The 21,492-nt window shown below is 47.2% G+C and overlaps 8 protein-coding genes across 8 annotated transcripts; 4 read left to right on the top strand and 4 right to left on the bottom strand.

Annotated features, from left to right (window-relative positions):
- Positions 1 to 2,437: 2,437 nt before the first annotated feature.
- On the bottom strand, positions 2,438 to 3,485 carry ASPGLDRAFT_181075 (ankyrin repeat domain-containing protein; the record flags this gene model as incomplete). Its single annotated transcript, XM_022542984.1, has 1 exon — positions 2,438 to 3,485. The coding sequence occupies one exon, from the start codon at positions 3,483 to 3,485 to the stop codon at positions 2,469 to 2,471; it is 1,017 nt and encodes a 338-aa protein (XP_022395996.1). The 3' UTR covers positions 2,438 to 2,468.
- Positions 3,486 to 5,615: 2,130 nt separating this feature from the next.
- Positions 5,616 to 6,283, top strand: ASPGLDRAFT_40000 (uncharacterized protein; the record flags this gene model as incomplete). Its single annotated transcript, XM_022545153.1, has 2 exons — positions 5,616 to 5,723; positions 5,771 to 6,283. The coding sequence occupies 2 exons, from the start codon at positions 5,616 to 5,618 to the stop codon at positions 6,281 to 6,283; spliced, it is 621 nt and encodes a 206-aa protein (XP_022395995.1).
- Positions 6,284 to 7,808: 1,525 nt separating this feature from the next.
- ASPGLDRAFT_1506987 (uncharacterized protein) lies at positions 7,809 to 9,106 on the top strand (the record flags this gene model as incomplete). Its single annotated transcript, XM_022542176.1, is given in 2 exon segments — positions 7,809 to 8,702; positions 8,715 to 9,106. Coding segments are annotated over 2 exon segments (1,026 nt in total), but the record flags the coding sequence as incomplete, so codon positions are not given.
- A 468-nt stretch (positions 9,107 to 9,574) lies between these two features.
- ASPGLDRAFT_52757 (uncharacterized protein) lies at positions 9,575 to 9,864 on the top strand. Its single transcript, XM_022547831.1, has one exon. It carries the CDS (start codon positions 9,629 to 9,631, stop codon positions 9,818 to 9,820), a length of 192 nt encoding a protein of 63 aa, XP_022395993.1. The 5' UTR covers positions 9,575 to 9,628; the 3' UTR covers positions 9,821 to 9,864.
- Positions 9,865 to 11,215: 1,351 nt separating this feature from the next.
- On the bottom strand, positions 11,216 to 13,857 carry ASPGLDRAFT_52756 (uncharacterized protein). The gene has a single exon (XM_022547830.1). It carries the CDS (start codon positions 13,680 to 13,682, stop codon positions 11,406 to 11,408), a length of 2,277 nt encoding a protein of 758 aa, XP_022395992.1. The 5' UTR covers positions 13,683 to 13,857; the 3' UTR covers positions 11,216 to 11,405.
- A 662-nt stretch (positions 13,858 to 14,519) lies between these two features.
- Positions 14,520 to 17,277, bottom strand: crmD (putative copper transporter crmD). Its single transcript, XM_022548490.1, has 3 exons — positions 16,591 to 17,277; positions 16,410 to 16,534; positions 14,520 to 15,262 (listed from the first exon to the last, which is right to left on the bottom strand). The coding sequence occupies exons 1-3, from the start codon at positions 17,160 to 17,162 to the stop codon at positions 14,967 to 14,969; spliced, it is 993 nt and encodes a 330-aa protein (XP_022395991.1). The 5' UTR covers positions 17,163 to 17,277; the 3' UTR covers positions 14,520 to 14,966.
- A 719-nt stretch (positions 17,278 to 17,996) lies between these two features.
- ASPGLDRAFT_137084 (uncharacterized protein) lies at positions 17,997 to 18,873 on the bottom strand (the record flags this gene model as incomplete). Its single annotated transcript, XM_022541501.1, has 3 exons — positions 17,997 to 18,539; positions 18,591 to 18,769; positions 18,825 to 18,873. The coding sequence occupies 3 exons, from the start codon at positions 18,871 to 18,873 to the stop codon at positions 17,997 to 17,999; spliced, it is 771 nt and encodes a 256-aa protein (XP_022395990.1).
- Positions 18,874 to 21,294: 2,421 nt separating this feature from the next.
- ASPGLDRAFT_39995 (uncharacterized protein) lies at positions 21,295 to 21,469 on the top strand (the record flags this gene model as incomplete). The annotated part of the gene is made up of 1 exon (XM_022545152.1): positions 21,295 to 21,469. A coding segment is annotated over one exon (175 nt), but the record flags the coding sequence as incomplete, so codon positions are not given.
- Between the last annotated feature and the right edge of the window lie 23 nt (positions 21,470 to 21,492).

The following is a 21,492-nucleotide window of genomic DNA, read 5'->3' as shown; positions in this document are numbered from 1 at the left end:
CAGCTTTACAAATAGGACCCCTACTCTGCCATCCCTTCCCTGGCGCTACTGTACGAGGCTTTATGCATGCATGGACTCGTCTTCCTTTATCGGAGCACCGGATGGAACCATCATTTCACAACCCTGGGTTTGAAGGAGTTTGGTTTAGAGTCTTCAATCCATTACTATGCCACCACAGCCATCCGTTATCTCCTTGAGATCCTGATGTCCTCAAATTATCTGAATTTTCAGACTGTCACGGGCTCTGACTAGTAGATACTAACGAAATGATATTCCTATCTAAACTAGTGCAGCCATCGACGAGAATATCGAATCTGGAGAAAAGGAGGCGAAGAGAAAGTTATCTACAGGAAGAGATTTTATAGGGTTCGTGTGGTAGTGTTTGTCTTGATTGTCTCGGGAGCATCGTTTGCCATATTGATGATGTTTGTCGATGTTGGCGTAGATGCGGCGTTGAGTCGTCACACTCGGGGATTTACCACAGCTTATCAACGTGGGACAGACGAGCAAGACAATGTTGTTTGCCTAAAGCAAACAGCTCCTGCCACTGAAGCCACATATTATAGGGCAATTGAGAACTGGTGTCTGTAAGTAATGCAGGTTGACTGTATCTGGAACAACTAATAAATGTGTAGTTGGCGATTATCTCAAGACAAACTTGAGAGCAAAAATTTTTGCAAAAGAGCCTGATCCATTTGCTCAAACACTAAAACTCTTTGCGAAGGATTTTGTTGCTACTTGCAAAGACATACCTTCTCAATATTCAATGCGTCGCAATATATCCTGTTTTGTTGCTGAATGGGAGAGGAGAACTGTCACGGGCTCGGTAACTAGTAGATAAAATGAATAATATTCATATCTAGACTAGGTAACCTATCGACGAGAATATCGAATCTGGAGAGGAAGAAGAAGAAAGAAAACCGCCAGGCAAGACAAAGGAAAAATCTACCCATCATGCGGTCACATATGACGGGGCTATAGCTCGTCGTTTGCTCATATTGCTCCATTGGCAGTGTTTGCCAGCATAAGCAGCTGGTCATTAGCTGTTGACCGCCTTAGCATCAGCCCTTCCAGATTTTGTGCAAGAGAGTGAGTCGATCCCAATTCAAGGTTCATTCACACTGCGAGCTTGTGCTCCAGATATCTTCTACCGAGTAGACTTCTCCCAGTCGCTTATTGCCAAACTCACTGCATCACAATCAAATTCAACCCGCATCGAATTTCCTCCTTATACCGACGATAATGAAAGGCAATCTTTGAAAAGTGTCCGGTTCTCTCCGGAGGAGGACAGGCAGCTGTTTCAACTCAGGGAATCGGACAAACTGATATGGGACGACATTGCACAGCACTTCCCAGGTCGTAGTAGTAGTAAAGGATCACTCCAGGTACATTACGCGAAACTGAGAAGTGGCCGACGAATAACTGCGGCAAAACGAAAATGCTGGAGGTAATCAGGGCTTGCAGGCGCTGGATTGTCAAGTGAACTTCCACTTGGAGCTACTGTTTTAGAAAAAATAGCTTTTTTGATCGGCCAAGCGGCCGACTTTCAGGACCGAATATTGATCGATGCCCAATCTATTTTATCTTATTTTCTCTTCTTGCACTGATTTGGTCTCATTACATTGCCACGGGCATCAAATTGGTTCAATTGTTTTTATCGTCTCATTTTTACCTACGTATGCGATTCGGATCGAGAAATACGAAGTAAATATTGTGTTTATATGTACATAGTACACACCCCTGTAGCTCATCTAGCTACCTTGTGGTCTATATCCTTGAAACACACTGTCGATGATTCCATTAAGAGAAACTCCAGGGCAGCTTCTCAGATCCCATCCGCTCTGCCCACGGCTGATCAAAAGCCTCATTCTGCTGCACAGTAAACTGCTCCTTCCACGAGCCCACCTGGCCCTTGCGGAAGAACGTGCTGCCCAGCTCTTTGACGTCGCCCAATCCACTGAATTCATTGCTCTTCATGTTTGAAAAGTTGATCGCCTTTTTGACTTCCTCCAACTTGGACGGGGTCAGCTCAACACCAAGCGTTTACAGAAATACTAACATGAAGAAGGAAAGAAGCTGGGCCTGCCAGCGCTGAGCTATCTAATGTGTGCGAAGGTGTTCCTGCCCTATATCCAAACAGACCAAATTAGTCAAACATATCATGCCGCTGGTGAGCGCCCATTCTCCGTGACAATTTCTTGAATCTTGAGCCCCGCAGATCTCTTGACACGGCCTGGCGCCACCCACCCAGCAGCTAGTGAGATTACAAAGTATGCCTCGCCTACAGTATACTGCCTCACTGACAGGCTACTGTCTCAGCAATTATCAAAAGATATACCTTAATGCAACAATTGGCAATGCCTCTACTCCTCTTCTTTCCCCGTCATGTTGAACTTTCTCGTTGATAACTACTTAGGTAGAAGCCATGAAGAAATTTCCATTATCCTGATTATGCCTGACACACCCTGTCAATTCGTACTTGTATCTTCAGCAATCCCAAATTCTCTAAGAACTCTCACAACACGCTCGTGGCTAGTAGACTTCGCCCATTTCAATGCAGATTTCCCTTCACTGAGATAATCAGGAGCCTGATGTATACCTCTCTCTAAGAAAAGCCGAACAACATCTGCTTCTCCATACTCAGCTGCCTTTTCTAAACACCGAGATTGAACATGATGAGTATCAGCTCCCTGGTCTAGAAGCAACTCCACAGTGTGGGCAAAGCCGTTCCAGGTAGCTGAAAAAAGAGGATCTTCCCATCCACCATTAATATCAGCTCCTCTTTGCAGTAACAACAAAATCATTTGGTCATGCCCATTATGAGAAGCAAATCCCAATGGTGTAGAATATGCAAAATCATGATATTCATGATTAATCTGCGCACCCTTTTCCAGTGGTAGGGAAATGGTCTCTGTTTTGCCATGCAGTGCAGCATGCCGAAGTGTACAGTTCCATAGCTCTAGAAGTGATCTCTCTGAGAGAGTGCTGTAATCAGCAGTCACAGCAAGCATCTCTAAAAGATCGGCATCTCCCCCCTCAGCTGCAAGCACAATTGCTCTTCGATAGGTATAACTTGATCGTGAGATGTGAAACTTTGGTTGTAGAAGGAGTTGGAGTATCTCTTTATGGCCCCCTTTAGCTGCTGCTTCAATGGGAGTAAGAGCTGGCTGGTAGAAGTCAGGGAGACAGAGACATTGGTCAATATCCTCTTTTCCATGTTTCTTTTCCACTGCCTGTTGACCTTCTTCAGTTTGGGGCCAGCTCCCACCCCCAGCATCTGCTCCTTTGTTAAGCAGAAACTGAACAAGTTCCAAATGGCCTTTTGAGGCAGCATTTTGTAATGGAAAGCCAAATATGTTACTTCTAACATTAACATCCACACCCTGTACCAGCAGATGCTCAACCAGTGAGATATCTCCCAGGTAGGCTGCTGAAGACAAAATGTGCTCTGGTGAATCACTGGTCTGGCCAACTCCATGTCGCATTGACTGGTCAAATCTATACTCATCAAGGCCAACAATGTAATATAGGTCATCATGACAGGGTGGTTTGAGTTCATGTGTTCTTTCTCCTCGCAAGATTCGGTCTAACCCAGGGCCAATGAAGTCAACGGCTGCTCGTGAGATAACCAAAGACAGTTGTTCTTGGTCATCAGGACTAGAATCATTGTGTCTCATGATCTGTCCAGTGACATATTCAATAGTGCGTTTAAGATAACTGTCGCTTGTGTTCGAGCTGAATACCCAGCGTTGGAGGTAGCGAGATGTGGAACTCAAATTCCTAAAAGCAAAGCTGTGGTCTATAATGCAAAGAGCCTCTGAAACCTCTTGATAAAAGAGCTCTAACCACCTATTAGTAAGATATTTTGAAGGGTATGGGAACTTCAAGGGATCCTTACTGTTGACAAGTTGGAGTGCTTTGATATCAGACCTATGTTGTCCAGAATATGGTATAGAAGCAACACAAGTCTTAATGATTGAGTGGAATATTTCAGGCGGTAGTTCAAGAAGATTCATATTGAGAATAATCAGTCAATTTAGTTTTGCTGTTTCAAACAAGCAAGTTCACTGTTTATAAGCTAACATCTGATCTGCGGCGGTACAACGGGGCTGTGTTCCCTTCTCAAAACACCGCTGACGATGGAATCAGCCCTGCGTACAGTCACTTGGGGGCCAAGAAAACAAGCAATAGTTACTGCTTTGAGTGATGGTTATTAGTGGAGCCAAGTAGAAAAAGGGTGGTGCTGGCGCTACTCCGGGGTACACCCTCTATTTCGTATTTAGGTATTGATGAAAGTTAAAGGACGGACTAATAGTCGGCCCGCTTACCGAGCCTGACAAATTCCTTATAGTTAGTTAACTAGTTAATTATTCCTTATCATGATTGACTAAGGGGCTACTCTAGCCGCTGGCTATCACTATCGGGCCTAAGCGGGGGCAGTCTAGGCACACGTAGCGTGTGATTGGGTGGCCGATCGGAGGACCTATAGCCCAGCGGTGTCAAGGCAGAATTGAAAGTGGAGTACTAGCTCAGGATCAGTATTGGGGAGTCGATTGTCAGAGACTGTACAAGACCACTGTATGAGAGTAGTGACTAGAGGATATACATCCAATTGACAATAAGGAATACATCTATATTCTTGACTATCGTACGCTTACGAGTGCTTGCTGGCAAGCGCTTGTCTCTACACTAGCTGTCAAACGTGTACCGACCTTCGGTACCTTGCTGGTCTCGTCCGACCATTATTCTGTATCAAATAGCAACTACTACTACTACTACTACTACTACTACTACTACTACTAAATGGCACACAGCGACCTTACCTTTACCACAGATAGTATACAACAGGATGGATATATAAGGACACTCATTGATGTACTTAGCTTAGTTCTTCGTGACCAATTACAAGTAATTTAGCATTGGTTATCTTTCTAGTTCTGACTCGTCCGCACTTAACCAAGAATTTAGTATACGTACTCAATTAGCCTTGTTTCTCTAATCGTTACCTTATTGATTCACGTGTCTTACGGAGCCTGGCGGGGCGATATACCCAGCAACGCATAATTGAACCGGATAGTTGACCTTACGATTGCCGAGATACTACGAGTCATTGACGGGCACGCAGTAAGTGTGCCACACCCCGAGACTTGGCTAACTAGAAGCTTAGGTACGATACGAGAAGCCAGGTTGTGACAAGCACTTTCTTACTATACATAACACAACCATATTAACAAGGATAGGAATGCAGTTCTATGTAAAAATTTGGATTCAAACGTAACTATCTTTTTATTCTTTATTTTAATTTCTATGTTGTTTTATTCCTTTTTTTTTTTTTTTTTTTTTTTTTTTTTGCCTCCCTTTTGTTTAACCATAAAATAGGTCACATAAGATTCCGCCTTGGGGGGCCGTAGGCCTATGAGCCTGACATTGATCCCATGTATTGTATACCAAGGCATATACCAAATCACCCCTGTTCAGATGGACTGAACATATAAGGGCTTCATATTTCTAGGTTTGGAGTATCATCAATCTTAAATCGTTCCCAATCATTCCCTCTCCGAACCGAATACTCCTTTCTACAATCAAATATATTCTCAATTGACACGCTGAATAAGATGGTTAACACAACTTTCTTCTTGGCCTTTACCCTCCTCTTTAGCTCTATCTTTGCAGCTCCACTTGAAGTCCGTGGTAAAGGAAAAGCAACAGCTGTAGCCCCTAAAGTAAGCCATTGAACACCCTCCACTCAGTATCCCAGCTAACGAGGCAGCCCATCTTCTGTCTAAACGTGGTCAAATCCCGTCTTGAAAACACACTCGACGTGAACAAGATCAAAGACCAGATCAAAGACATTCCCAAGGAGAAATGCGTTGGGAGCTGCTATCCGCATGTATATGGTGATAATACCAATTTCCGCGAACAGGGACTCCTTGACCCCCACTGCAATGGCAAGCAAATGCTTGAATACCCTGTCTTCAAGGATGGCAAGTATGACTATGAAAGCAACAAGAAACAGAGGGGAAGGCCTGGCCCATTTCGCGCTCTGTTCACACAGAATGAGGGATACTATTGCGGCACGATCTCACACGATGGAACACTGGAGAATAAAAGTAAGGGAATCATGATCAATGAGTCCGCCGGAGGGTTCCATGTATGTTCATACGACAATGTCAAGGAGGAGTATGAGAAACGGGTTCGTGAGGCCAAGGGCGAGAATGATGGCAAGAAGAAAGGGAAGGAAGGCGAGAGCAGCAAACCTGCAAAGGGGAAGGGAGGAAAATAAAATCAGGAATATGAGAAAAGCGCGGATGATGCAAAACATGCTGCAGCCAGTTGGGTTAATGTTTTTGCTAAAATCTCACAGATCCATGATTATTATTATTATTATTATTATTATTATTATTATTCATACACGCATCTGTCAGCCCTATAGGCCGAGTGGCGGCAGGTCCTGCGGGGCGGCCGGGTAAGCCGCCGTAGTGGTAATCGCTATGTACATCATCGCCTTTCTACATACATCCTGATAATGTTATTCCGCGTGTTGTATGTCCCGTGCTACTGTTTTTGTACTGCTGTTCCCATGGCCACGAAGGTCCATGGGCCTGTTGGATACTATCTCATTTCCTTCCCTACTTCTGCAAGCATGTAACCTCAGCTGCACTATGCTGCCAGTTGCTTCGTGTCTGTTGTTGTGACTCAGTATGTGGTTGGTAGAGCCTGGAACTGGCTTAGAAGACCTGTCTCAAGCATGAATTGTACCACCTTTGGTACCAGGTCTGGCCAAGTTAGGTAAGCTCAGTAATCCAGCTCCCGCCTTGACCCCTGTGTAAGATGGCGTGTCCGTGGTCCTGCCTGGTTGGTACAGTGGAGGAGAACATGGCGTATGTCTTGAAGGCCACGTCCGCAGGCGCATTCAGTTGATTCCATAGCTTTGAAGGTACCAAGATAACCAGCCAGCGCAATCTTTCCAGTTTGCATTTGAATGAGAACTGATGTAGCGGCTCTCTGAAGGCCTTGGTATAGTTGCATTGGTGCTTTTGAAGGCTCTTTCCATAAGCGACGGAGAGAGCTCCCATGGGTGGAAGCAGCCCATTCAGTCTTCCATGCACTGGTTGCTTCTACGTGGAGGCTTCTTTGAGTGCTGGCCATGAGAGTGAGCTCTTCCACGCCATTGGGTGCTGGGGAATTAGCAGCTTCTTTTGCAAGAGCATCAGCACATTCATTGCTGTAGACGCCTTCATGACCTGGGAGCCAATACAGTTGTATATCCCAGCCATGTTCCTGTAGTTGAGATGCAGTGCGTGTAATTTCACTCAGGATATATTGGCCAGAAGACTTTCCTGGAGCTGAGCATGCTTGTATTGCCGCCTGGTTGTCTGTAAAGATGATTGCTGTATAGGTCTGATGGGAACATTGCAATGCTAGTCTGCCTGCATTGCGTATTTGGATAAGCACCATTTTTATGCCCTGCAATTCCGCTGCATATACTGTGTGGGTAGCTGGGGAGCCAATGCGGACAGCCTTGTGCCCCAGAGGTGAAACTGCTGCTGCTCCAACTCCCTGTTCTGTCAAACTGCCATCTGTGTACGCGACAATGTTGGCTCCGCTGTGTAAGGTGGCATTGTGAGCTGCTAGAGCAGCTTCCTGAGTTTCTGCTACATGGGATTTCAGACCTGACCACCAAGGCGGGGTCACATGTGGATGTATAATCTCCAGCTTGTCCTGAGAAATTGCGGTTCGTCGCTCCCATCATTCTAATGGCAATGTTAGAGGGTCATGGTCTGGATTCCCCAAGGACCCAAAAATCCCCCCACCCTAAGCCTTATCATGATTCCCTTTCAAGCACTTTGCCACTTCCCAAGCACCACCTCCCTGCGCGGCCACCGGCCGAAGTTTGCGTGCATATCAGTGCGAACACTCAACTGTGTACAGAATTAAGCTCTCAATCTCAACCACCGGAATTATCTGTACCTGAACCTAATACATGTCCGGAGAATCCTGAGCACGGCACAACATCTCCCCATGATTCAGCGCCTCACATCTCAGATCTGGATCCAATTCCCCGCTGCGATCTTCGAGACGATACTAGTATCCCAACCGAGCCGCCCGCCTTTCGGGAAGATATTCCAGAGAATGGTCTATCATCTCCCAGTATATCCAGTTCGGACAACAGTCTAGAAGAGTTCTTCAGGCTTCCTGATACACAGGACGACATTCCCATTGACCCGGTAATCCTTGCCAACCACTGGCCTTGGGAGGATGGCAATCTCCAGCAATCTGACCCACAAGCCGACAGCGTCATCAATTCAGAGATGACTTGTCCATATCCTGATCCTCCGCCTGTTCTTCACAGCCTACCTAACCATTATCGAGATTCCAACGAAAGGGCTGGTGGTCAGAATGGTAATGATCAGACAAGTGACCGCCCTCACATTCATGATCATCAACAACTGCACCCCTCCCAATGTAACACTGATGCCGATGCATCCTCCCCCAATGGTGTCCGTGGAAACTATCATGTCGATGGACAGTCCAAAAGTTCTAAGTGGAAGACGCAACAATCAGATGGGCGAGCTTGCAAACAGCTTCAAGATTCCTCTATGTTGCCATGTCTGCCCCGCTTGACGATCGTTTGCAATTCCTTTCTTGGCTATTTGAAGGTGCTCTACCACGTTGCATGTCTAGCTCTTCACCGACAGCATGTGAAGGGTGAGATGTGCTGGCAACAAGTCACTCAAGTACCCCGCGTGAGACCAAACAAAATCGGCATGATTGCAGGAAGGCCGCCCGAGGAGGCTCAAGAAAGAAAACGCCGTGGTCCACAGAAGAGGCGGAATTTCTACTGAATCTGAAGAAAGACAAGAGTCGGTCTTGGTCAGAGATCGCAAGGTTATTCTCGGAGCACTATCCAGGGAGGAGTCCAGGCGCGATACAGGTACACTGGAGCACGATCCTCAACAGGAAAGCAGATTAATGTCACGGGCTCGGAATAGTAGATAATAACGAACTGAATTCCTATCTAAACTATTGTAGCCATCGACGAGGATATCGAATCTGGGGAAGAAGAAGAAGAAGAAGAAGAAGAAGAAGAGGAAATCTATCTGGGCGAGTACAGTCTCTATAGACCATTGTGCGGTGCGGCTTGAGCCCTTGTTTGCCCATATTGCTCGTATGGCATCTTTTGGCATGTTGGCACTGTTTGCCTGGCATTGAGCCGTTGCACCCCTGGACGTCCCCCACCCGCCTGTCTCCGAGTACAATGGGTTTATTGAGATGTCCCTTGTCCAGGGGTCTCCATTAGAAGGGGCATGGGATACGATGGACGAAAAAAAGCAAAGAATCTATTTGTCGTCAAACCTGGGATCTCATCTCCGAAATCCGGTCCGTCCCATCTCAATACGAGGGTATATTCCAATGCGCTGCAGACGGCTCCCCCTCAGAAGACCCCTTACTAGAAGATCTACAATCACCACCCCGACCCCTAACAAGCGATTCAGGCCTACGGGCTTGTATCTACGAGTGCTATCTCCATTGCGGGGGTAGTCGGTACGAACACGAATTACCCAACATGCTGCCGAAATCTGACCGTGCTGTGTTCACGCATGGGGATATCGCACCTTGAAACATCATGATTGATGAGAACGGTAACATCACAGGGGTTATTGACTGGGAGTATGCGGGCTGGTATCCGGATTATTGGGAGTATGCGCAGATTATGAGGCGCGCGTTCTGGGGAGATTGGTCGATATGGATGGAGCGGACTGCCCCAGAAAGATGGGATATAAGTGGTATCAATGCTTCTCGCAAAGTTCTGTTCTAGATGACATTGTAAAGATGCTTTGGGGCTGTATGTTGACATACCTGGACCTTGTTCTCATTGATCATGTGCATTGTACTAAGTGATATATCTAATGCATCTGGATTTCTACATTCTGCTCTCAGAATGCTCAATAATAGCATGTTTTTATTACAGCCGGCCCCTTGGCACGTGAGTTTTGGTCACCCTCACGTATGCCTCAATTCCTTTCTGGATGTAGCATGGCGTTGACCAGTTCAGATAAGAATGGATGGTGACCCGACTCATACAACGTAAAGGATCGTGGCAGTGTAAACATACAGATAGCTAGAACTATGCCGCAGTGAATATTAGCGCCAAGTATGAGACATTATCCTACATCCACTCATGCTGTTTCTATAATGTCGGAAGTATATTGGGCTAATCCTTGCCTGAACTGCTCGACATCTAGTTATATTTAAAGATTTGACATTAGTGTCCACCGTCCGGGTGGTTCCGGACGGATCAGCAACTACGGCGTAGTCTTGGGTGACGGCGAATTACTAGAAGTGGTATAGCGTGCCTGTTTAGGTTTAGCGTCCCATTGTCGCTTGGCATCGCTGTGCGTGCTCTATAAAGTCGCCCTCCATCGCTGCTTCAACTAAACATTAGTGTCTCCACCTTCCGGGTGGTTCCGGACGGATCACCAACTACGCCGTGTTCCTGGCGCAGTGGTTCAGCAAATCAGGAGACCGTTTTAAGCGCTGTGCCTGTGAGGCCAACTGTGCCGCAATCACTGTGTAGAGCTTGGATAAAATGTCATTACGACAATCAACTCAAGGCGAATGACTCTTGAGGTCAGTGCATAGATCCTGCGGAATATTTGTACAGAAACACCAAACCAATTGATTTCATCACATCGGTCTACTTCATCGGCAAATCAGTGGATGTTAATCCTTCTCTGCTCATTCGCACATTTGCCTCATTCATGCCTGGTTTTACTTTGTCCGCCCATGCCAATGCTCCTATCCCCAGCACGTTCCGCTGCTGCTTGAAGGCATGCATGTCGATATTTAGATGGTAAATAATAGACTGGCTACAGCTAATGTAGTCTATTCGACCCTAGAGTGGTGTTACGGACATAGGGCGGAACGCATGTATATTAGACAAGCACCGAAGGTCTACTGGCACTAGGCCGAAGTAGTAATAGTGCGGTCGTAACCCGTTTAGGTACAGGGCCGCCCGGAGCGGGCACGTGACCCCGACATTCCTTAGGGAGACCGCTGGGCGAACGTTAGAGACCAGCGTTCAGTCTAATCACCAATGGCACTGGCTATTACTACCGAAGTTGTTACATACATATACCTCCATATACACTCTATCACGCTTCTACCATAGTTTACCCCGCCGGGTGGACGACCAGTTTAACAAGTGGACTTTAGGACTCTTTGATAATAATTCACTAAATTAGGTTACGGCCTCTATCAACTTGTGTTCCAAAGCGCCAGTCGTCGTAAAAAGAAATAATGAATCCCATGTCAAAAAACTCCGGTTCACAACACTCCAGGAACAAATCTTCTCAAATGAATGCTCCGATAATGTACAAATCTTATTAGCAAATGGTATGAAGTCATTTTAGTGGCCGTGTCTCTGCCCCACACAAAGGCATCCGCTTTCTCTTCGGTCGACGATCCAATTTAGCCCAATGAAAATCAATAATCAGTGCCCGTCGCAGCTCAGTGTTCCATAGAATATTATCCAGTTGAAGGTCCTCATGCAAAACTCCAAGAGAGCGGATCTTCTTTACAGATCTCGAGATTTCACGATTCAACTCTTCCCCATTGAATTCTGGACAAGAAGGCATATTCTCGATACTGCTGATAGGCTTCCCACCCCACCCCATAAGTAGCATATGCCGAATTGCCCCAGCCCCATGGAGGAAGTAGGTCTTCTTCAGGTCAATTGCTCCCAGGAAAACAGGAACTGCAGAACCCTGAGCCTGCTGCAGGACACGATAAACCTCAGCTTCGCGCAAGAGTTCCGGCCACCGGCAGGAGGTTGTGCCTTTTCCAACAACGGTGTACCCATATGCAGCACAGGTGACCTTGAATGGCGCTCCTGATGCTCCACAGCTTCCCATTGGCGTGCAGTTGCGGTCAATGTTTTTATCCAATTGTTTCTTCACATACCGCACCAAAGTTGTCAAATCAATGGCATGCAGCCTACTGTCTTCACTCTGTTTATGGAGCAACACATTCAGGCAGTCATCATCGAGCTGACCACCCAGCTGCAGGCCCAATAGACAGCGCTGTGTACAAAAGTCTGCGTCATGCTGCCTATGTCGACCGTCTGACTGTGAAGTATGTTGCGAACCCGCCCAGCGTACCGTTCGTTGGACCGGCGATGAACTGATCTCGCTGAGACCATGTTTTTGACCTTTTTGACCTGAAGCTTCAAAATCCAAATCAGGATCTGAAGATTCATTATAATATGTTGTAGTAGAAGGTGAACAGCCAGGCTGAGACTGGGTTGGCGCTCGGCGTCCCTTAACAGTGGGGGACTCCACTGAGGATGACGACGGTGGCTGATACTCAGATGTGGTGGACTTGGGGCTAGAATAAGGGTCCTTTGAATTCAGGGTATTTCGTAGTGATTCAGCTTCAGAGACTGGAGACTGAGTGTCATCAAAGCTAGACTTCCAGGTTGGGAGCTGTGCCTCTGCTTCATTTCGCCACTGTTGGCTACGAAGACATGAGCGAAAACTCATCAGACAGAGACACAATACCCGAGCGATAGCTGTTGCTGGCTGCAGAAAACTCTGATCATCTTCTGAGTTCACTTCTAAATTCGGTTCACAGAGATGGTAATACAGAGTGCCTGGGTCGTCATAGGGGACCCGCAGAAGGATCAATGCAAGTCCATTAGTCACATATGAATATTCGAGTCCTTCCTGGATCATCACATGGTACTCTTGGGTGATCACTGACCCAACAATCCTTTCAGCTTTCTCATCCTCAGTATTAGGGACGCTGTGAGCCTTGACTACCTGTTCCCAGAAGTCCATTGATTTAAGACCTCTGTGAAGGCTCTCAACAGGTAGCTTGTGTGGAGGCTTGTACTCAACTGTGGTAAGAAGTGCGCTAGTACCATCGTCAATGCGGTGTATGCAATACTGATCAGGCCTGGAAGACCTGGATCTTGATGGTTGGTTTGTCTGTAAATCAAGGCTATTGGCATGGCTGTTGAACTGGACTCCATCACCCAAACAGAACTCATCTCGAGCGGTAGGTATCTTGCAAAGCTCTGCAATTATGTTCTGTACATGATTCTCAACAACAGATTGCTCATAGCTCTCAAGGTCCCATTCACTGCTTATCAGTCCCTCTTTGACATTTTGTCCCTCATACTCCAGCACAACAAGGGGTGGAAAAGTCCGACGTGCTGTATCCCCTGTTGATCCAAGATGTGTACAAACAGAGTGATAGATTTCTTCCTGCTGGTATTGACATTCTGTCCACAGGTGCAGTTTTACTGGGCACTTTTTTCCAATTGGTGCTGATATTTTCCCTGAAGTGCAGTGAGATTGGTTTGCGACTCTCAATGATCTAGCGACGATTTTGTGGCCATATCGAATGAGCTCGCCAAAGGTCATTGGTCGATTTTGTTCCTCTGCTTGTTTCCATCGCTTCTCTTCTTGTTCCCGTCGCTCCTTTTCTTGTTTATGTTGCTCCTCTGCTTGTTTCCGTCGCTCCTCTGCTTGTTTCCGTCGCTCCTCTGCTTGTTTCCGTCGCTCCTCTGCTTGTTTCCATCGCTCCTCTGCTTGTTTCCATCGCTCCTCTTCTTGTTTCCGTTGTTTCTCCGCCTCCAGAAAGAGTTTTTTATAATCTGGAATATCATTGCTAGCCATGGAATCCGCAAGACGCGTGTGAAGGAGTGTTGATGCCAAACCAGTTTGGCAGATGTACTGACAATTTTTGGCTCGTATTGAAAAACGTTCGATAGCACAAGCAGATGTTAGTGATCAGATGATAGCCCGAAATTGCAAGATAATGGAGGGTAGTGAAGGTGTATTGAGGTCATTCAACATATGCAATAATGAAAGGAGATCGTTAGCCGCCTTCCCTATGGCTATGTCTGTTTTGGTGTTCGGAGCGGGTATTAGTAAATCCTAATCCGAGCCAATTCCTTTTGGCGGCTTCGAAGATTGCTTGCCTTCCAAAAAAGGTTTGGACTCATGTTTGGCGGTTAGGCAATTTCTATCTACACTCTACCCAATAATAACTTGTATTCAATGCGGTGTAGTGGGGGTCTTAGGCGTGGATTAATGTAATCCTTTCTTGGAGTGTAGTTATACACCAGGTTATTCAAGGTATAGTTACTCATCAAAATCAAGGATCAATTGGTCCACCGTGCTTTGCATGTTCTGAAGGGCGCTTTTTCATTAATGGAATTCTAGATGACTTCGCGAGCTTACAATTTACAGAGTGCCATGGATTTATTGGCCTAGAACTAATGAAAATGGCTGGACTACAGACGCAGTAGGTGTTTGCTTGCTGGCCGAAAAGGAGGGGGTGTTCGGGATTGGCATTTGCGGACGCGTGGCTTAGCATGTGCAGGGTAGATAGTGCCAATGACTACGGGAATCATTGAACTTCATCAATATGGGACTTACTGAGAGTAAAGTCGTCGTAAATCTGCGAAATATGCGACGCTCCCCAAGATTGACAACGTGTCTGACGACGTGCCTGAGAACTTGATGAAATTTATCCCACAATGGAAAGACAACATTCATAGCTTTTTCACTGAGGAGGACGCCCTCGATCTCAACTTGGATCATCCCATAGCTGAGTCTTACAGGCTACTTTTACAACTGGAGGACCGTGAAGAAATGGATACTTGGCGTACTCGGTTCCTCAAAGTCGTGTTTCACCGTCTTCTGAAGAAGATATGCACTGGTCAGTACGTGCAGTCGGCCGATGTCACGAGAGCCTCGACAATAATCAAAAAATCTGGTAGTTGCCACAATGGATGTCACACCGCCAGCCAAAAAATGCATACAGGAAATGGACCGTCTCATCTGAGTCTGAGATCCATTGCCAGTGCTGTACCGGGTCAACACCAATATACCGACAATATCTACCAGGAAGCCACCAGTGAGCTTTCAACATGATTTGATGGCTAAGAGAGTTATCTACCTATTCCAGTACATGCACGTCTCATCAAGTCTTTCCTGAGTGGCGTCGCTGTACCGCTTCTGTCGAAGCTGAGAGACATTCAAGCTCTCCACTTGGGCCAAATAGTGTTCAGGAGGCAGCTGGCCCTCATCATTGGAGATATTGTCATTGGGTTCATCTTCATCTTCATCATCTGAATCCTCACTATCAAGTTCCAGGTCACTGGTGGAGTCACTATCAGAGCCATTGTCTGAAAAGATCTCACTCAGGTCAGAGCTGGCATCAGTCTGATTCTCTTTGTCGTCAGAGCTGACTGGTCAGGAGTGAGGCGCCATGGTTAACACAGCCTGCGGGAAACTGAAAAACAAAAAGAAAGTCTGGAGTAGAAGATAAAAAAAAAAAAAGGTGAGAATAACAGCGGTTTTGTCGATGAAAACAGACCTCAAAAGAATAGGAGGTGCTCCAAGAGATGCTCATGGGAGGAAGGATGGAAGCAGGGAAGGACACGGTCGGCACAATGGGATTTATAAATTCGAGAAAACATGATGGTCGAGGGGAGCCAAAATGGGCTACCATTTGCGACCGCAGTGAGAGTGTTTAGATAGATGATGTTGAACAAAATAGCAACAAAAGTCCCATTTGAGACTAGCGTCGAGGGACGTGAAACGGTTTAAACCCGTGGCCTGGCGTGGAGGAAAAGCCCGTGGCCGTGGGAATACGCTCACCTGATGCCAAGACGGGAGTTGGTTAGCAGGACTCCAAAAACGGCCACCGAAGTAGCCCTTTTCGGCCGCCTGCTAACCGTCACATCAGTAAATCGAGTTGTTTTATGGGGAAAAGAAATGTTTTGGCGATTATATATATTTTCGTGGTTGCGGGAAATTACGTAGACTTTTGTCCTAGAACTATACGATAATCTCTCCGTCCGACAGCCTCTCCGCCTGACTAAACATATCGCTTATGCGACAGGCGCAGCCTGTGACACTGTCTCTATAGTCTAGAAAGACACAAGGCAGAAAAATGAAGAAGAAAAATGTGATGCTCAAGCGAAACAACAGCCCATTTATGCCAAATAGTCTTTTTAGAAGTACTGTTTGGTTTCGCAAGGCCATGCTCACCCACTGTCCACTGATCACCCCAACACTCACCCTTGACTCTAAAGGCATCACAATCACCTGTACCCAACTAGTGCTCACCCGGTCATCACCCTTAGAGCGGCAACGAGAAAAAGGCAAAATTGACGGTTGGCCGCACTTAACATGTGGCTTAAGTACGGCTGAGCGGACGGGAAGCCCTGTTCTCCACACCCTATGGTTCGTATGTACTAGCCTTCTGTTTATAACAAAATATAGTCAGAGCTTCTTAATGTAGGATACATACAAATCATGAAAAGCATGAGCAGGAATATACATCGTTCATTCGTTGACACATTTCAGAAACTCATTGTCCAACACGCTAACCATCATGACATGCTCCATCCTGCCAACCCGACTGCGCATACTGACCCAGAACCAACTCGCCGACAATAATCCCGCCGATTACCGCACACAACACCCCGGTGTTGAAAGTCATAACTGCTAACATTCTACGAAAGTTAGGACCCTTAGCTAGGTCATATCTTCGATCGAGGTGAAAACTTACAGCATATAACCGATCAACGCCCGCGCTCCCTCCAGCAATGAACGGAGACTCCTCCGTCGCCAGTTCCAAGGTTCTCTCGTTGTCCATGTACCAGAGAGCGCACGGAGAAATCGTACAGTTGGTCCTTGTGGTTTTGTGGGTCGGCCCGAGATGAACTCATTCCATTCCTCGGATTGCGCGTGCGAGAAGGGTGCCGGTGGGAAGTGGTCGCCGTCGTGGGCGTTGTGACTCTTCACATAGCGTGGGAGAGGACTCGCGTGGTTCTTCGGAATGAGAGGATGCCGTCTCAATGCGGGTGGAGGGGCTGTAATGGGGACATTGGGAACAAGAGGTGTCTCAATTCTGGCATCGAGTTGGAGTTTCAGGACCCCAAGGAAGCGATTGAACAAGGCCAATACAAAGAGAAGGAATAGTGCAAGGAGGTATGAGGTCAGCGATGAGGTTCTCCAACTGTTGAAGAACAGCGTGATGTGCGTTCCGGTAATGAAAACGGCGGGCATTACCATGCCATGGCCATGGTCGGGATACTTCATTTCCATGGTCATGTTTACAGTGCCATGGTCATGGTCCATCTCGTCACGAAAAATGCTGGTTCATACTTGCGTTTCACGTCCACTGTTTGTTATATATGCCCATCTTGACCTGGTCGGCTCTGACCGTGTCAGTGCTAACGAACGGTGTGACTCGGCGCAGTTGATTGAGTTGTAAAATGTGCTCAATCCCACGCATATGTTCTGGTCTGCAGAGGCGGGTTTCTATTGGACAATCCTGGCCCTGGCGTATTCAGAGCAAGTCCGTAGTGCGGGATCTACTGGTATATTCGTGCAAATGTGCTCAAACCACATCAGACTCCATTTGAAACGCTGCAGGAATGCTATATAGGTTGCGATCAGGCCACTCGAGAGGAAGACGGGACACACTCAGCCCAGTCTTTCGTCCAATGACTTTACCAAACATGCGGAACGCCATTGCATCTCGCAGCGTCGTATGGTTCTTCTCCAACTTCCATCTGGCTGCTCATGAAGCGCCGCCGCTGCTACGGCACCGGAAATCGCCTACTAGGTATGTATCCTCACTTTAATTATTGATTCGTTCGCTAAGTCGACCAGGTTCTCCGGTGTCTACTTTTTCAGCGCCAACTACTGAGTTTGTTCGTCGCAAGTCGGGTGAATATAGCCATTGGGTCACTGTTCATAGACGCGTACATTCTGACAATTTATTTCATTCATAAAAGCATAAGCACTTGTGTAGCCCGGATTGTATACTATGATACCTTTTAGCTATACCACAACTATAAACCAAGACTCTCGTGAATAGATGAAGCGAAAACGCAAGTACTTGGATTACATGAGCAAGGGTGAAGACACATGTGCCATCCGTGCCCCAAAATTCTCCCGTGACAGAACCTATCCGAATAGTCGACTGCCGAATAGTCGACTGGGGGACGGGACACTGGAGTTGCGGCCCCTCGTGCTGGTGCAGTTGCTAGGAACAGTATGGTTTGCCAGAGCGCGCCATTTATCGTAGGACTCGCTTGCGGCATCTTCCAGCAACGCGGTCCAGGTACCCTGCGAGTCGTGCCGCGCCAGCCTTATCCCATCCGGACAGGACGGATTGACCGGCGGTTCGATAGACTGCGCATAACCGAAATCCAACATACTACCACTTGTAGACACGCTCCCTGTCGTGCCATTCTGTGACCAGTGCAGACAGTCCTGGCAGTGGAAGGTCAATGAGAAACCCGTCGCATTGACAGCAGACGAGATCTGTGTGACTGTGGCGTTGCCGGTGTAGACTCCAGGCATCGTGTATCCAGAGGTGAAGCGTAGGGAGGTCTTAACGCGGCCGCGATCCGGGTAGGCAATAAATAAAGGACTGTCCACCATGGAACCGCCCAACGAGATGCCGCACCAACCGCGGGCTGTCGTGGCATTTTTTGCAGCACAATGCTACTTCAGTTAGTTCGCAGCCAATATGCACCGGCATGTGGGGAGTGTTACGAGATATCCGATAAACTCTGTGGCATCATCCTCCAACGCCGTACTCGGGAGAGCCATGCCAAAGGTCAGCCCGGCGGTTCCAGAACTGCCTGGCACGTTCCATGTATCGAAGCTGATTCCGGTTTTCGGGTCCTTATAAGTCGTTGGCAGAGGATCCTGTGCAAGACAGCCGGACAGTACTTTGGAACGTTAGATTATGTGCCATCAGTTGTAACCAAAAACGTATTGACGTACATGTACTGACCGCCACTAGGGCAGCAAAGGTGCGATTCAGTAGCGTCATGATGAGCAAGAATGAGTTATCGAGGAGCACTCAGATGCCTTTGAAGCACCGAGGCGTCCAACTGGGGATTATAAGGGAATCGCATGGCCATACTGGACGTGTCAGCATTCCAGCCATGAGCCGGTTACAATTCAGTTCCCTTTCATTGGATGCAAGGGACAGTCATGTTTCCCACGTATTTTGCAGCATAGCAGGAGCATAATAGCGTTCATTTGAGTGGTTAGAGGAGCTTCCAAGTGGTGTCTGCTGAGTAGCCTGAGTTCGCGACAGCACTGCTAGTCTGCTACAGAGTATCGACGCGAGCGCGTGCCGGAATTACTATTCTGCGGTCATGACCTTACCCTTTTTGGAAGTAAACAATCGAGTGTTCTCTATGCATTCTGTATGGTTTGCAAAAAGAAAGAAAGAAAATAAATAGCAAAATAGTATAGCACGAAGGGTACATGAGATTACAGAGTCAGATAATGCTTAGCAGTGGCATTCGGACAATTATGGTGTAGCAGTGGTATGCAGCTTCAAAAATATATATCCGCACCGGTAATAAACATCCACGCAGCAACATATTTACACCTCGAAGTAACATGCTACTCGTCTATTTCGGATATCAAGATGCTGAAACCCGATTCTTCACATACTACTAGAATTACGTGCCACGAACATCGAGGAAGTACTCTGTAATCGATACCATCCGGACTGATTATGTTGATGGCATAGTGCCATAGCACCACCTCGGCTATTTTCTATGAAGAAGTCATTATGAGACGCCATCGAGACGGAATTCATAACATACGAATAAGACTGCCAACGCGTCCGATTGTCTACCGAGTCTACATAGTACAGCACTACACTACGGAGCTGAAGGTGCAGTTCAACTAGGACGAAGAACAGCTCCGGAATTGGCACATTCACTACGGAGTATCACCTGGTTCACCTCTGCCGACGACTCCCCAGCGTATCTGTAACCTGGTCGTGGCTCAAGCAGGTACCTGCCTGTCATCTGAGATGGACAGCTATTCTCGGAAAGCGCACAGCGGACTCGAGGGGCGGATTTCGCCTGTCATCACGCCATAAAAACCAAGCACAAGTGTAAGGCTGGCCGAGTATGCTCGTGTTCCTAAATTGGAATCAAAATCATCGGGTAGAACCGCATTTTACAACAGTGCCAGACCAGTCTTGATAGGGTATAGTAGCAAGCGAATCCGCTTAATGGCCCCAAATTTGTGAGCGATATAATTGAAACCGCCGGTCACGCTAAATCGGAAATAGCCTGGTCGTATTTATCGTGTCACGAATCAGGGTCGAGCGCATTGCCGCTGCATCTAGTGTTAGCTGCATAACTTCATTTAGCTGTTCATAAAATTAACCACCACTCACAAAGCCGTAAATTGCGGCGTGGCTTGGTAGCCCGAAGGATCCGATCATCCGATGCCATCCAGTTCCTGACTCAGGTGGCCATTGAGAATGGACATGCGTAGAATTCGAACATATGGGATACAGACATAAGGTTGACAATTGAGAATCAGCCTTAGGAAGAAATATGCGTGGTGGACAAGGAGCAGTTGTACTCGATTGCTGTATTGGGCATGGCAGAGTAAACACGGCAGAATAAAGCGGTAGACACGGTTTCCGCTATCACCGCCATCACTGCGCGACTTCATGACATCCTCAAGTCTACTCTCTACAATACAACCCATGACGGCGCCAAACGATGCTGATTCCTCAGAGAATACAAACTTTCCACGTGCATCGACAATGCACCCTGAGCGGACTTGAAACATGAGGAAAACTGCCTTATCCGGGCCAAAATGGGCATGGACTGTTTCAACTGTCATTCCTGCGGCATAGCCTCAGCACCTGCCACCCCCAAATGGCCCTCCAAGCACAAATGGCCCTCCAAGCACGGTTCAGAAGAGAATTCAGATCGCACGCGGATTTTCAGTCAGTGCGGCTCTTGGCAATGTGGCTATTCCAACTGTGAATACATCCCGGAGGATCCAAATGGCCCCCAGGGTCCATTGCCATTCTCCAATAATGTGCCTGTACTGATTGACTCTTCATTAGAGTAAAATAAGCTCGCTTCATACCTGGGATCTTGGCCAACGCTGGTGTTCGTCCTGCATGCAGTTTCAGAGAATGCGCAGGTACTGTTGCGATCCTTGGACCCCAAAGGTTGACCTTTGCTATACAGTGTCGCAATGAAGGTGTGCGCCTGGTCAGCCTGGGGCCATCTTTGTATACAACTTCACAACAATGCATGAGAGTGCTCTATAAAAGAGTGCTTGAATCCATCCCAGAATTGAATTCTCCATCAACAACAATCACAACAATCTTCACTACAAAGCTTCCAATCTCAAAGCCTTTCTGCTTTCTACAACTCTTCGCTTTACAGCATCTTCAACTTCCAACCAATCTTCATTCAAAATGTATATCGACACTTCCAAGCTCGCTACTGTGGCTCTTGCCACCATCCTCTCCGCCAACTCCGTCATCGGTGCGCCAATCGCTGGACGCTCTTCCAACTTGTTGACCCGTGACCCCCGTGGCTCTTCCGGCCACAAGGCCATGAACGGACTCGATGTCGCTGGCAACCTGGTCGGTATTGCTGCTGATGGCACCACT

This window comes from Aspergillus glaucus (assembly GCF_001890805.1).
Source record: "Aspergillus glaucus CBS 516.65 unplaced genomic scaffold ASPGLscaffold_32, whole genome shotgun sequence".
NCBI classification, from domain to species: domain Eukaryota; kingdom Fungi; phylum Ascomycota; class Eurotiomycetes; order Eurotiales; family Aspergillaceae; genus Aspergillus; species Aspergillus glaucus.
The sequence above is the reverse complement of the archived record's forward strand: the minus strand, read 5'-3'. Positions and strand labels throughout refer to the sequence as shown.

What these genes read in the sequence shown, in the direction of transcription:
- ASPGLDRAFT_52757 (XM_022547831.1), top strand. Translation starts at nt 9,629, where the DNA reads ATGATTGATGAGAACGGTAACATCACAGGGGTTATTGACTGGGAGTAT.
- ASPGLDRAFT_52756 (XM_022547830.1), bottom strand. Translation starts at nt 13,682, where the DNA reads ATGGCTAGCAATGATATTCCAGATTATAAAAAACTCTTTCTGGAGGCG.
- crmD (XM_022548490.1), bottom strand. Translation starts at nt 17,162, where the DNA reads ATGGACCATGACCATGGCACTGTAAACATGACCATGGAAATGAAGTAT. An exon ending in GCGTTGATCGGTTATATGCT is followed by an intron (nt 16,535 to 16,590) that starts GTAAGTTTTCAC and finishes TAACTTTCGTAG; the next exon opens with AATGTTAGCAGTTATGACTT. An exon ending in GGATGGAGCATGTCATGATG is followed by an intron (nt 15,263 to 16,409) that starts GTTAGCGTGTTG and finishes ACTCCTGACCAG; the next exon opens with TCAGCTCTGACGACAAAGAG.